The sequence below is a fragment of the Somniosus microcephalus genome, chromosome 17 (genome assembly GCF_052327205.1).
Source record: "Somniosus microcephalus isolate GS21.2 chromosome 17, FLI_Smic_1.0, whole genome shotgun sequence".
Classification (NCBI taxonomy): domain Eukaryota; kingdom Metazoa; phylum Chordata; class Chondrichthyes; order Squaliformes; family Somniosidae; genus Somniosus; species Somniosus microcephalus.
In genome coordinates this window covers 57008524-57020562 of record NC_141003.1, presented here as the reverse complement: position 1 = coordinate 57020562, position 12039 = coordinate 57008524, and the positions used below count along the sequence as shown (strand labels likewise).

General features: G+C 45.1%; 1 protein-coding gene across 29 annotated transcripts in view; it reads right to left on the bottom strand.

The window, feature by feature from the left end:
- Positions 1–12039, bottom strand: part of magi2a (membrane associated guanylate kinase, WW and PDZ domain containing 2a) — an 888182-nt gene that overhangs the window by 105066 nt on the left and 771077 nt on the right. For all 29 annotated transcript variants that reach the window (XR_015081568.1, XM_086010373.1, XM_086010375.1 and 26 more), the window contains one exon: positions 1548–1579. Coding sequence is in view for 28 of the 29 variants with exons in the window: in XM_086010373.1 (XP_085866499.1) it covers positions 1548–1579 (32 nt within the window). In the remaining variant the exon portion in view is untranslated. The remainder of the gene's footprint in view (positions 1–1547; positions 1580–12039) is intronic.

Here is a 12039-nt window from a genome sequence, read left to right as displayed (position 1 = left end):
ATAAAGATAAGGAGAGGTCGCAAAGCAAAGAGGTTTAGGGACAGATTCTTGTGGAGGGTTCTGCCACTTGAATGTAGTGTACCAAGGCAGATGGAGGTGTGAAGGAAGAATGAGTATCAGAGTCGCAAGAGCTGAAGATTCGAAGAGAAGAATGAGGATTCTGAAATCAATGCCTGGAAAATAGGAATCCAGTGGAGGTCAGTGAGCACATAGGTGATTAGGTGATGGGTGTGCAGGACTCATAAAAATTAGTTACTAACTTGATAGAGCACTAGGTGGCTTAAATGGTTATTCTTGTACACATGGAAGTATTGAACAATGATGCAATGAATCTGTAGTTTACGGGAATTGTAAGAGGTCCATCTGACTTCAGATACCTCTTTGCTCTACAGTGTGTGCTTAGAAATTTCAAACACCTGTGAAGAACAATCCATGAGTAATCAATCTGGTCTCCACAGGTGATTAAAAAAAATAAAAGAATGAAAACCACTGGAGGAAATAGGTTGAGGTTATTTAATGGTGTACACAGAATCATCTAGCAACAACTTTTTAAACCTCAGACAATAAAAGATTCAAGTGAATTAGTTTAGCATTTGAATTTCATGGGTGTCATAAAATTCTAGGAAGTGACATTCTAATATAAGTCTTTACTTTGTAACTAAAAATTAATCAAAAACAAGCCTAAGTATGTAAATACAATAATTACTGAGTAGTTCTCATCAGCTAGCTAGATCCACTATAGCAAACAACTTTTAAGTGACACTGACACCTTTAAGTCCATATTCCTGATGAATTTGGTCAGCGGAAAAAGGTGATTATAAAACAGATTTTGCTACTAGTAATGGGAGGTAGCAGAGGGGGTAAAATTTAGCTTTGGCAGGGCACAGAACAGGTGGTAGCAGATCCGGTGGGTGCATAACGCTACTGCCGATCCGCTACTGCCCATTTTGTGCACGCGCCAAAGTTGAGCTTTACTCCTAGATTCTTTCCAGTTTGGATAGGGAGAGATAAGTCACCTGCAGAGTTAAGTTACATTATAAGTGATACAACATGTCAGAGCATTAATGCGCTGTATCAAGACAGATACAATGTGCTTTCCAACCATAATCCCCCAAATGCTTCCTCAGAGGGAAGGGAGAAAATGGGAAGGAGAAAAAATTGGAAGGAGAGAAAACGGGAAGGAGAGCCATTGCCTAGCCATTCTCATGTAACTCCTAGAGGCCTGTTTCAGAGTGACATGGGCAGAGGCCATGAAGCAGATTGGTTGTGGATGATGTGCAGGAACCCATAAATCCTAAGTGTTACAAAAGGAGGAGTTTGTATACACAAGGGTGTTTCTTAGTTATTTCTTATTATTGTGTTTTTATGTTTTAAAACTGCTAGTTTGAGGAACAAAATTTTATTTCAATCACCTTCCTAGCTGGATACAATTGTTTACCCCCAAAGCACAGCAATACTTCTAGTTAGGCTGTTCTATTCGCCAATGAAAACTGGATCCATTTAAAAGTAGCATCAGTACGTTTACTGAAACCAAAGGCAGCACTTACCTGTTTTGAACTCTTCCAAGGTGAGAAAAAACCTGCAAAAGATCAAAAAAGAAAAAAGGAAAACTCTGAGTTTGAAGCGGCTTATTATAATGAATACAGCATTGCTTAGACATTAATACTAAAGGTCTCAGCTGACATCAACAGTTTTGCTGCATGACAGAGCTGAGTGTTACAAATAACTGTAATAATCCAATACAAGATTAAGAATATACACGATCAGCCCAGAATTTCCTGGAGCCTTGCACCATTGGAATGGTGCATATATGGCTTTGGGTTCGTTTTGCACTGTAAAAGTCCCAGGAAATGATGGCATAAGTGAGTTACGTCATTATTCACATTGTGCCAGAATTTCCTAAAATTTTTGCGCCACTCCACAATACCCTGGCTGAAACCACGCAGAATTGATTATCGTGGCTCTGACCCCAGTCAAGTCAACTGGGATCATTGTAAGAATTCGTAATAATTTACAGTTCTGAAGATTAATTTTTTTGATTAAAGAATCCCTGGGCGTTGTGCTTTTAAATTTCCAGGGATAAAAATGGCTGTCGCACCACATGACCGAAGACAAAGGACTTGGAAAGCAGCTTTGTGTGTCTGGAAGTAAGGTTCAATGGAGCTGCCAATCAAAGGGGTGTCCCCACCCCCCCTGCAGCAGGACAATCGATGCCTGTTTCCAGATGACCACAGGACAATGCTTTGTTTACAAAGCAATTGAATGCTATTAGCATTTGTTTGAATATCGAGTGGATACATCTAAACTGCATAAGTGACTTTTGGATCTTGAATGGGGACCGTTTAAGAACTGAATGGGTCTAAATCACCTAGCATTCTGGACAATAGAGCAGTTGTATTTCTCTTTTGTTTCAGCCCAGGGAGCTCCGGAAGACACATTAACCCAGTCCAACCACTCTGAGTTAGCCAATCACAGCTTTCTCTTGTGTATTGGACCCTTTGGGTGGGAATTTTGCACACAGCCCTTGCAAGGCAGAACGGCAGGGGGCTCACCAGGTATATAAGATAGCTGCTGAGAAGCTATCTCTCTCGCTTTTTACTTCGCTGGACCACAGGTGAGCAGGGTGTTCTGACTCCTCAACAAGGCAACCTAGCAGGAGTTTGGGGTGGTGATTTAAGGGAATTGCTAAGATTGTTTAAATAACATTGTAGTCATTTTATCCCTCGTTTTCGCCGTCTGCAACCCCGTTATATAGTTTTACTGTAATTACTGTGTTCGTGTGGTATAGTTCATTCTTTTGATTGTAGTTTATTTAGGTAATAAAACTTGATTTTTCTCTCATCCAAACCACTTGTCCGTTTTAAAATCATTAATTATAAGTTCCTCCACTCAGAACTGAAGGAGGGGTAGCGATTTGAAACCGCTGTTTGTAAATTGGTTTAGAGTGCAGCAGCAAAAGGCTGCTGACCAGGTGAATTACCGTAAACCAGGTAAAAGGTTGGAATTGGTCAGAGCTCAGAGGCAAAGGCTGCTGGCCAGGTAAATTACCATAAACCAGTTAAAAGATGCCCCCCTTACAAATGGCGAGCCAGGTAGGAGTGGAGGCAGTTTTTGAGTTAATAAGTGGTCTGGATCTGGAGAAAGCATCAGCTCTTGTTTCTCTCATTGTTTTCAGTATGTGGGTAGCCCTGCGGATGTTAGCAGCAGCGTGTAGGCTGACCTATCATGGTATAGGTGGCTGGGTTAAGAAGGGTGAGAAGAGGGTGCAGGAGGAGGTTGAAGAGGCCAAGAATCGGGAGTCCCAGCTTGAAAAATGCCAGGCGGAGGTAGAACGCCTCAGAGAGGTGTATGAGGCCAGAGCTAGTGGTATGAGGGTGCGGGAGAATGCACGCCTCACACTAGAGGTCACAAAATGCCAGGCATTTATAGAGCGCCTTGTGCAGGAAGTCACAGAGGCAAGGGACTGTGAGATGGGGCGGAGATGGCCCCAGCTGGGTGGGGCACGGCCCCCAACCCAGCACTATCCTGACCGAAGTTCACTTGCGGGAGACCTCGCTGTTGAGGAGTCAGGATGGGGAAGCACGGGCGCCTTATGATAGGGACGCGTTCCTCGGGGGTGGGTGGTGATGGCCCGGGAAAGATCGTATAGGGAGGGGGAGACCCAAGAGTCGTGTGGGTGCGGTCGGGGGAGGGAGGAACTCACCCGGGGGCCCACGGGCAAAGAGGGTAAGTGTGGCTGGGAAGGATGAGTGGGTGGCCGGATCAGTGTGGGGCCAGGGAGTGCCGCCACACAGGCACCCATCATTTTCTGCAGCCAGTCGAGGGTAGACGGGAGGGGGAGGGACTGGGAGTCGTGATCCCATGCTCCCCGGTCTCGGTCTGTGCTAAGGTATATTTTAAACAGGAGGGGTACCCCGCCTCCACACAGGGACAAGGGAACGGTTCGGGGCTGGCGGAACAGGCTGGTCTGTAAATCCATTCTGCCTGTTTTAAAGTTTAAGACAATCAAAGGGGGGGTGGAAGGTACTTTTCCTGCCCGGGTGGGAGGAGCAATACCCACTCGAATTTCGCGACCCATCATCGGCACGTGATGGTCAGGGTTTCATTTAAGCATGTTGTTTCAAATGTTTAATGTTTTTTTGTATCTTGTGTTACAGCCCCAAGTTGAGCAGAGGCGTAGGACCCTCTCCGTGCTTGGGATCATTTTGATTACATTTTGTAAAGTTATAATGTAAAAGGTGTTTGTAAATTTGGTTTACATTGTATAATTTTACAAGCGTGTAGGGGTATGAGACCCCTTATTGAAAACTGATGTATCTGTAAGATGCCTACCGTACCACGGTTTTCTCGAATTTTAGGGGAAAGGACGGTTCGGGGGATCAATGGCAGATAGCTGTTAGGTAAATACAGGGGATGGTTGTTTGTGAGGGGGTCTGAAAATTTTGCTCACTCCTTCGAGTTGATACTACAAGCAAGTTGGGAGTATCAAAAGGCAGGAATGTAGGGGTTGCAAAATTTCCCCTATTTTCCCTGAAGATTTGAAAATATTGGTCCACATCGTGGACGAAGAATTGGGTGATGGGACTTGTCTACAATGTTTTAAAAATGTGCCAGAACCGCAAAAGACTGTTCGGAGATGGAAAGAACATGGACAACACGGGAGTCGTGGAGCTCTGTGGAAAATATTCACACATCCGAAGACAGTACTTTATTAATATCGTTCCCTGGAGTTTGGGCAATCACAAAAGGTTTTAAAATGGCCACAGAAAGCATTGGCCAAGAACCATGGGGTTTGGAAAGCCTGTACAGCTTGTAATGATGTCTGTGTGAAAAAGTGGGCGGATACAGGGGCTGTGAGTCAGACCTGTCAATCAAAGGGAGTTTCCTTCAGAAGCACTTGAAGTTGTTTATTTACATAAGAGATTAGCCCACTTGAGAATTGACCGCAAGACAATCGATTTGAAACTGCTATGTTGACACAGCCATTCAGAACTACTCAGACACACAGAGAGACTAAAACTCTGGAATGGACTTTTGAAAGGCTACAGTTTAAGCAATGAATGGGTTTTTAAATCACCCAGCATTGGGCTATAGGACTGTTGCATTTCTCTTCTGTTTTAGCCCAGGTGTACTCCGGAAGTGGGCGGGAACATTTCGGCTCCATAGTGCAGACACACTACCCAGTCCAACCACTTTGAGTTAGCCAATCACAGCTTTTCTCTTGTGAATTGGAACTTTTTGGGCGCGAATTTCCCAGACAGGCAAACAGCAGAGGGGGGAGGGGGCTCACAAGGTATATAAGATAGCTGCTGAGAAGCTATCGCTCTCTTTAGTTTGCACATTCTCCCTGTGTCTGCGTGGGTTTCCTCCGGGTGCTCCGGTTTCCTCCCACAGTCCAAAGATGTGCAGGTTAGGTTGATTTGGCTATGATAAATTGACCCTTAGTGTTAGGGGATTAAATACGTGGGGTTACGGGGATAGGGTGGGATATGTGTCGGTGCAGGCTCGATGGGCCAAAATGGCCTCTATCTGCACTGTAGATTCTGTGATTCTTTACTTCCTGGGATCACAGGTGAGCCTCTCTCTCTTTCTCCACCCAGGTAAGGGAACATGAGTTTGCTGTCCATGCAAGTTCAAGTTCACAGCCTATAAAGACAGGCACTGTGGCTTGTTCTAAGGGAAAAGTTGTCCAGCCCACAAATTGGGACACTTCCCTACCCCAGTGGGACCCTAGTTTTGCCAAAAGTTCGAATTTGAGCAAGTTAGGTGGCTCAGAAACAAAGAAACAGCAGCCTGGGATTAGAAATCAGCAGGCTGCTGCCCATTCATTCACTGAAACTGCCCGCACATGCACAGGCGCTGGTCTGGAGACAGGAATCCCCCAGTCTTCTGAACAGCAGATTCACGCAGGTGCAGTGGCCTGTTTAAAGGGACCAGCTTCCCAGCCCGCTTCTAGAGTGGTCCCCCCCATGATGTGGGACCCTGGGGGGGGGGGGGGCGGGCAGGGATAGCAATTCCTCTTGCAGGGGAGCTGGTAACCGGTTTTGGACATGGGGGAGAAGGTTCCCAGCCAGCTAGGGCTGCAACCCTGGCTCAGGGTCCGCCAGCCAAAGTTTCCCCCACTGAGACGCCCCTCAGAAGGTCTCAGCGGGCCCGCAAGCCCAAGAAAAGGTGGTCACCAGGGTACTTGCCACAAAGAGCAATCTCCCAAACCGGGGAGCTGCCAAAGGGCAGGGGTCCCCAATCAACAGCCATAAGGTGCGAGGGACCAGAGATAGGAGGCAGTCCAGCTTTGCTGCAGCCAGCAGCAATCTGCGACAGTGCCAGAGTTTAGTCTGGCCGTCCGGAGACGGGCGGCATCTGTGTTATAGCTTTGGTGTGCATAGCGTGCTTTTAAGGTGTATTTTAAGTTTTGTTGACATAACTAGGTTTAAGTTTAAGTTTAAAGAGTTTAAGTTTACATGTGTGCCGAATGTTTGTATTTTGGTCCGAGGTCAAGGGACCCGACCATGTCTCCACCTAAGGCAGCAGGTCAGTGAGAGACCTGGCTGCATGTCCATTTAAGTTTTTGCAGGAGATTGGACAATGAAGCAGCCATGTTCGCCCAGCCCGAGCTGGGCACCGAATGAAGATACGGAATGTTGGGGATCGCCTCGCCACTGGACGAATCCAGAGACCCCGCAGCGATCTTCGGGAAAAACCGGACAGGGTCCGGAGGAACTCACCTACTCTTCCTACGGGGAGGAGATGGCCCCAGCTGGGTGGGGCACGGCCCCCAACCCAGCACTATCCTGACCGAAGTTCACTTGCGGGAGACCTCGCTGTTGAGGAGTCATGATGGGGAAGCACGGGCGCCTTGTCAGATAGGGACGCGTTCCCCAGGGGTGGGTGGTGATGGCCCGGGAAAGATTGCATAGAGGAGGGGGAGACCCAAGAGTCGCGTGAGTGCGTTCGGGGAAGGGAGGAACTCACCCGGGGCCCACGGGCTAGGTTAAAGGGTAAGTGTGGCTGGGGAGGATCAGTGGGTGGCCGGATCTGGGATCCAAGTTTGTGTGGGGCCAGGGAGAGCCACCACACAGGCACCCATCATTTTTCTGCAGCCAGTCGAGGGAAGACGGGAGGGGGAGGGACTGGGAGTCATGATCCCATACTCCCCGGTCTCGGTCTGTGCCAAGGTAATTTTATACATGAGGGGTACCCTGCCTCCACAAAAGGACAAGGGAATGGCTTGGGGCTGGCGGAGCAGGCTGGTCTGTAAATCCATTCTGCCTGTTTTTATAGTTTAAGACGATCAACGGGGGGTGGAAGGTACTTTTACTGCCCGGGTGGGAGGAGCAATACCCACTCGAATTTCGTGACCCATCATCGGCATGTGATGGTCAGGGTTTTATTTAAGCATGTTGTTTCAAATGTTTAATTTTTTTTGTATCTTGTGTTACAGCCCCAAGTTGAGCAGAGGCGTAGGACCCTCTCCGTGCTTGGGATCATTTTGATTACATTTTGTAGTAAGTTATAATGTAAAAGGTGTTTGTAAATTTAGTTTACATTGTATAATTTTACAAGCGTGTAGGGGTATGAGACCCCTTATTGAAAACTGAAGTATCTGTAAGATGCCTACCGTACCATTTTTTTTAACTTGAATTTAAGGGGAATAGACGGGACGGGGATCAGTGGCAGATAGCTATTAGGTAAATACAGGGGATGGTTGTTTGTGAGGGGTCAGAAATTATTGCTCATTTCTTCAAGAGGATACTACAAGCAAGCTGGAAGTATCCAAGGGCGGACTGTAAGAATTCGCAATAATTTACAGTTCTGAAGATTAATTTTTTTGATTAAAGAATCCCTGGGCGTTGTGCTTTTAAATTTCCAGGGATAAAAATGGCTGTCGCACCACATGGCCGAAGACAAAGGACTTGGAACGCAGCTTTGTGTGTCTGGAAGTAAGGTTCAATGGAGCTGCCAATCAAAGGGGTGTCCCCACCCCCCCTGCAGCAGGACAATTGATGCCTGTTTCCAGATGACCACAGGACAATGCTTTGTTTACAAAGCAATTGAATGCTATTAGCATTTGTTTGAATATCGAGTGGATACATCTAAACTGCATAAGTGACTTTTGGATCTTGAATGGGGACCGTTTAAGAACTGAATGGGTCTAAATCACCTAGCATTCTGGACAATAGAGCAGTTGTATTTCCCTTTTGTTTCAGCCCAGGGAGCTCCGGAAGACACATTAACCCAGTCCAACCACTCTGAGTTAGCCAATCACAGCTTTCTCTTGTGTATTGGACCCTTTGGGTGGGAATTTTGCACACAGCCCTTGCAAGGCAGAACGGCAGGGGGCTCACCAGGTATATAAGATAGCTGCTGAGAAGCTATCTCTCTTTTTTTACTTCGCTGGACCACAGGTGAGCAGGGTGTTCTGACTCCTCAACAAGGCAACCTAGCAGGAGTTTGGGGTGGTGATTTAAGGGAATTGCTAAGATTGTTTAAATAACATTGTAGTCATTTTATCCCTCGTTTTCGCCGTCTGCAAGCCCCTGTTATATAGTTTTACTGTAATTACTGTGTTCGTGTGGTATAGTTCATTCTTTTGATTGTAGTTTATTTAGGTAATAAAACTTGATTTTTCTCTCATCCAAACCACTTGTCCGTTTTAAAATCATTAATTATAAGTTCCTCCACTCAGAACTGAAGGAGGGGTAGCGATTCGAAACCGCTGTTTGTAAATTGGTTTAGAGTGCAGCAGCAAAAGGCTGCTGACCAGGTGAATTACCGTAAACCAGGTAAAAGGTTGGAATTGGTCAGAGCTCAGAGGCAAAGGCTGCTGGGCAGGCAAATTACCATAAACCAGTTAAAAGATGCCCCCCTTACATCATGGTAACCAGTTGAATAACTAAAGAAGCAAATAGGCGATCTGCTCCGCCAGGATACTGCCCAGGCAGTGAAGGTGAAAATAACTCCAGTGTTGTTTTTATTTCTGTTCATTCATTAAAGTACATACTGGTGTAATTTGTGTCCTTGGAATATTCATCACCTTTATTAATTCTGAGGCACATGCCCCCATATGTCTTAAATATTACTTTGGAAAATGGACCAATTCACTCATAGGCTGTTTTTCCAGAGATGGTAGGAACTTCAAAGTGCCATTGTGGTCCTATTTTTGTCATAGGTTACTGATTAGCATATATTAATTAGGCTCCTGCCTGAGTCAGGTGGCAGGGTGAAACATGCTACGAGACGGGAAAGGAGCAGCAAATAGAGCCGCTCGATTTTCACTCCTTGTCCACCCGGTTTCTAACGGAGTTAAAAATCCCCCTAAAGTGTGTTGTTAATGAGCTGTAATTTGCAGCCCCTACGGGTTTGTACGAGGTGGGCACGCGCCTGTAAGGGCCGCGCAAGTTCCGGGTTTAGGCATGCGCTGCGCATGCACGAAAACCTGGAACTTGAGATCTGTCAAGAATCGCACGAATCCCCGGGAAAAGGGTCACTGCGGGCATAGAGTTGGGCTACTTGACCAACTTCTGCCCAGCGAATGCCCGTGAAATTCTTACACCTGGTAAAAGCAGGCATAAAGCCTGCTTTTAAGAGTTTTAAAAATCAGAAAAACAAAATGTTACCAATAATTTATACATTTAAAAACCTGAGTAAGGTTATTTTTAGCCCCTTTAAAACATGTAAATTTATTTTTCAAAAAATTAAATTTTTGTTTTAAATATTTAATTGTCATTTTAATTAATTTTAAATACATGTGATGGTTTTTATTTATTTATTTATTTGAAGTGTAGAGGTATTTTTTGGGTATTCCCATTCATACTTATGGGGTTTCCGTACATACAGAATTCCCTTAAGCATGAATGGGGATCCTCTTCTGTCATTGGTTGGGCTGGACCACGTGGTCCCAGGGGCGCTTGAGAGTTTCTGTAACTCCTGGACCACCAGGTACGCGGGCATTTTATTTGCGGATTGGAGGCATTTCCCCGCGGGAAGCCTCCGACCGCAAATTTAGGGCCATTGTTTATTTATTATACAGGTAGACTATCCTTTATCTGCACTTCCGAAAACCTCTGAAAACCGAAAGTTTTTTCGTGGAGCGTAAGTCGTGCGCACGACATGACCCGACGCGGCCGATGCTTGACCCACGCAGGTGTGAGGCGTCAGTTGTGTCTCAGCGTTGTCACACGTGCGCCTGCTGCTCTCTTTGATATTTGTTGGTTTTTTACGATTTGTGAAAATGCTAAAAAGAGCTGCAGATACCCCTATGGGTAACAGTGAGAAGCAGAGAAGGAAGCATCTCTCATTATTGCTATTGCAGAAAGTGGAGTTATTGCAGAAGCTTGATCGTGGTGTGTCTGTGCGACGTCTTACTGAAGAATATGGTGTGGGAACTACCACCATATATGACTTAAAGAAACAGAAAGACAAGCTGTTGAAGTTTTACACTGACAGTAATGACCATAAACTAATGAAAAGTAGGAAAACATTGCATAGAGCAAAAAATGAAGATCTTGACCGTGTGCTGATTGAGTGGATTCGACAACGCAGAGGTGAACGTGTGCCACTGACTGGTTTGATGGTCATGAAACAAGCTAGAATATACCATGAAGAACTGAACATTGAAGTTGAGTGTGAATATTCAGAAGGTTGGCTGCATAAATTTATGAAGCGTCATGGTATAAAATATCAGAAAATCTATGGTGAAAAAGCTTCTGCTGATCATGAAGCAGCTGAAAATTACATAGACGAATTTGCCAAAATAATATCTGATGAAAACCTCGGTCCTGAACAAATTTACAATGCTGATGAAACAGCTCTGTTCTGGCGCTACGTTCCTAGAAAAACATTAGCAACGGCTGATGAGAGTGCACCAGCAGGTTTTAAGGACGCTAAGGACAGTTTGTTCTTGGGTGTGCCAATGCTGCAGGTACACACAAGTTAAAGTTGGTAGTGATTGGAAAAAGCCAACATCCGAGATGTTTGAAAGGTGTATGCAATTTACCTGTGCATTATTAGGCGAGCAAGAAAGCATGGGTAACCAGAGGAATATTTTCTCACTGGTTCAATAACCACTTCGTACCAGCGACACGAGCTCATTGCAAGCAAGTTGGACTGGAAGAAAACTGCAGAATTTTATTGTTCCTGGACAACTGCTCTGCACATCCCCCTCCTGAACTTCTTGTGAAAAGTTATGTTTTCACCGTTAACTTTCCCCCTAATGTGACATCTTTAATACAGCCTTGTGACCAAGGAATTTTACGCTCCACGAACAGCAAGTATAAAGATGTTTTTTTGAACTCTATGCTTGATGCAATCAACAGAGGCATAGGAATCCAAAGCTTCCTGAAAGAGTTCAATGTTAAGAATGCCATTTATGCAGTTGCTAATGCTTGGAACGATGTTGACAAACCAACATTAATAAATGCTTGGCACAGACTTTGGCCTTCAACGATGTTTCATGAAGATGGACCTGCAGATGAAGATTTTGAAGGATTTCCTGTCAGTCAGGAGAAGAAGATGATATCAAACCTCTTTACTTACGCCAAAGGTTTATCATCCAAAAGTGTAAATAAGTTAGAGGAAGCTGACATCGAAGAAGTGCTGAACATTGACAATGATGCACCTGTTGTGCATTCGTTGAGTGATGGGGAAATTGCTGAAATGGTGTTAAATAAAGACAAGCATGAGGATAGTACTGATGATGATGACATTGTGAACACAGGTGAAAAAATCCCCATAGACGATATGGTGACAATGTGTGATCAGTTAATTGCTGGCCTTGAACAACGTGCATTTATCAGTGAGCAAGAGATTATGCAAGTTTACTCAATTAAAGAGAGACTGCTTAGACAGAAACCAATGTTAATGAGACAGATGACACTGGAAGAAATCTTTTAAAAGGCCGTCTGTCGTAGTGCTGCTTCATCACTTGAGAATCCTGTTCCTGGCCCATCTTCAGATGTCCGACTCCAACCTGATGACGGCGATGACAACACTGATGTACCCTCTTCTCCAAGATCCTCAAGCCAGATGTAATGTACCTTT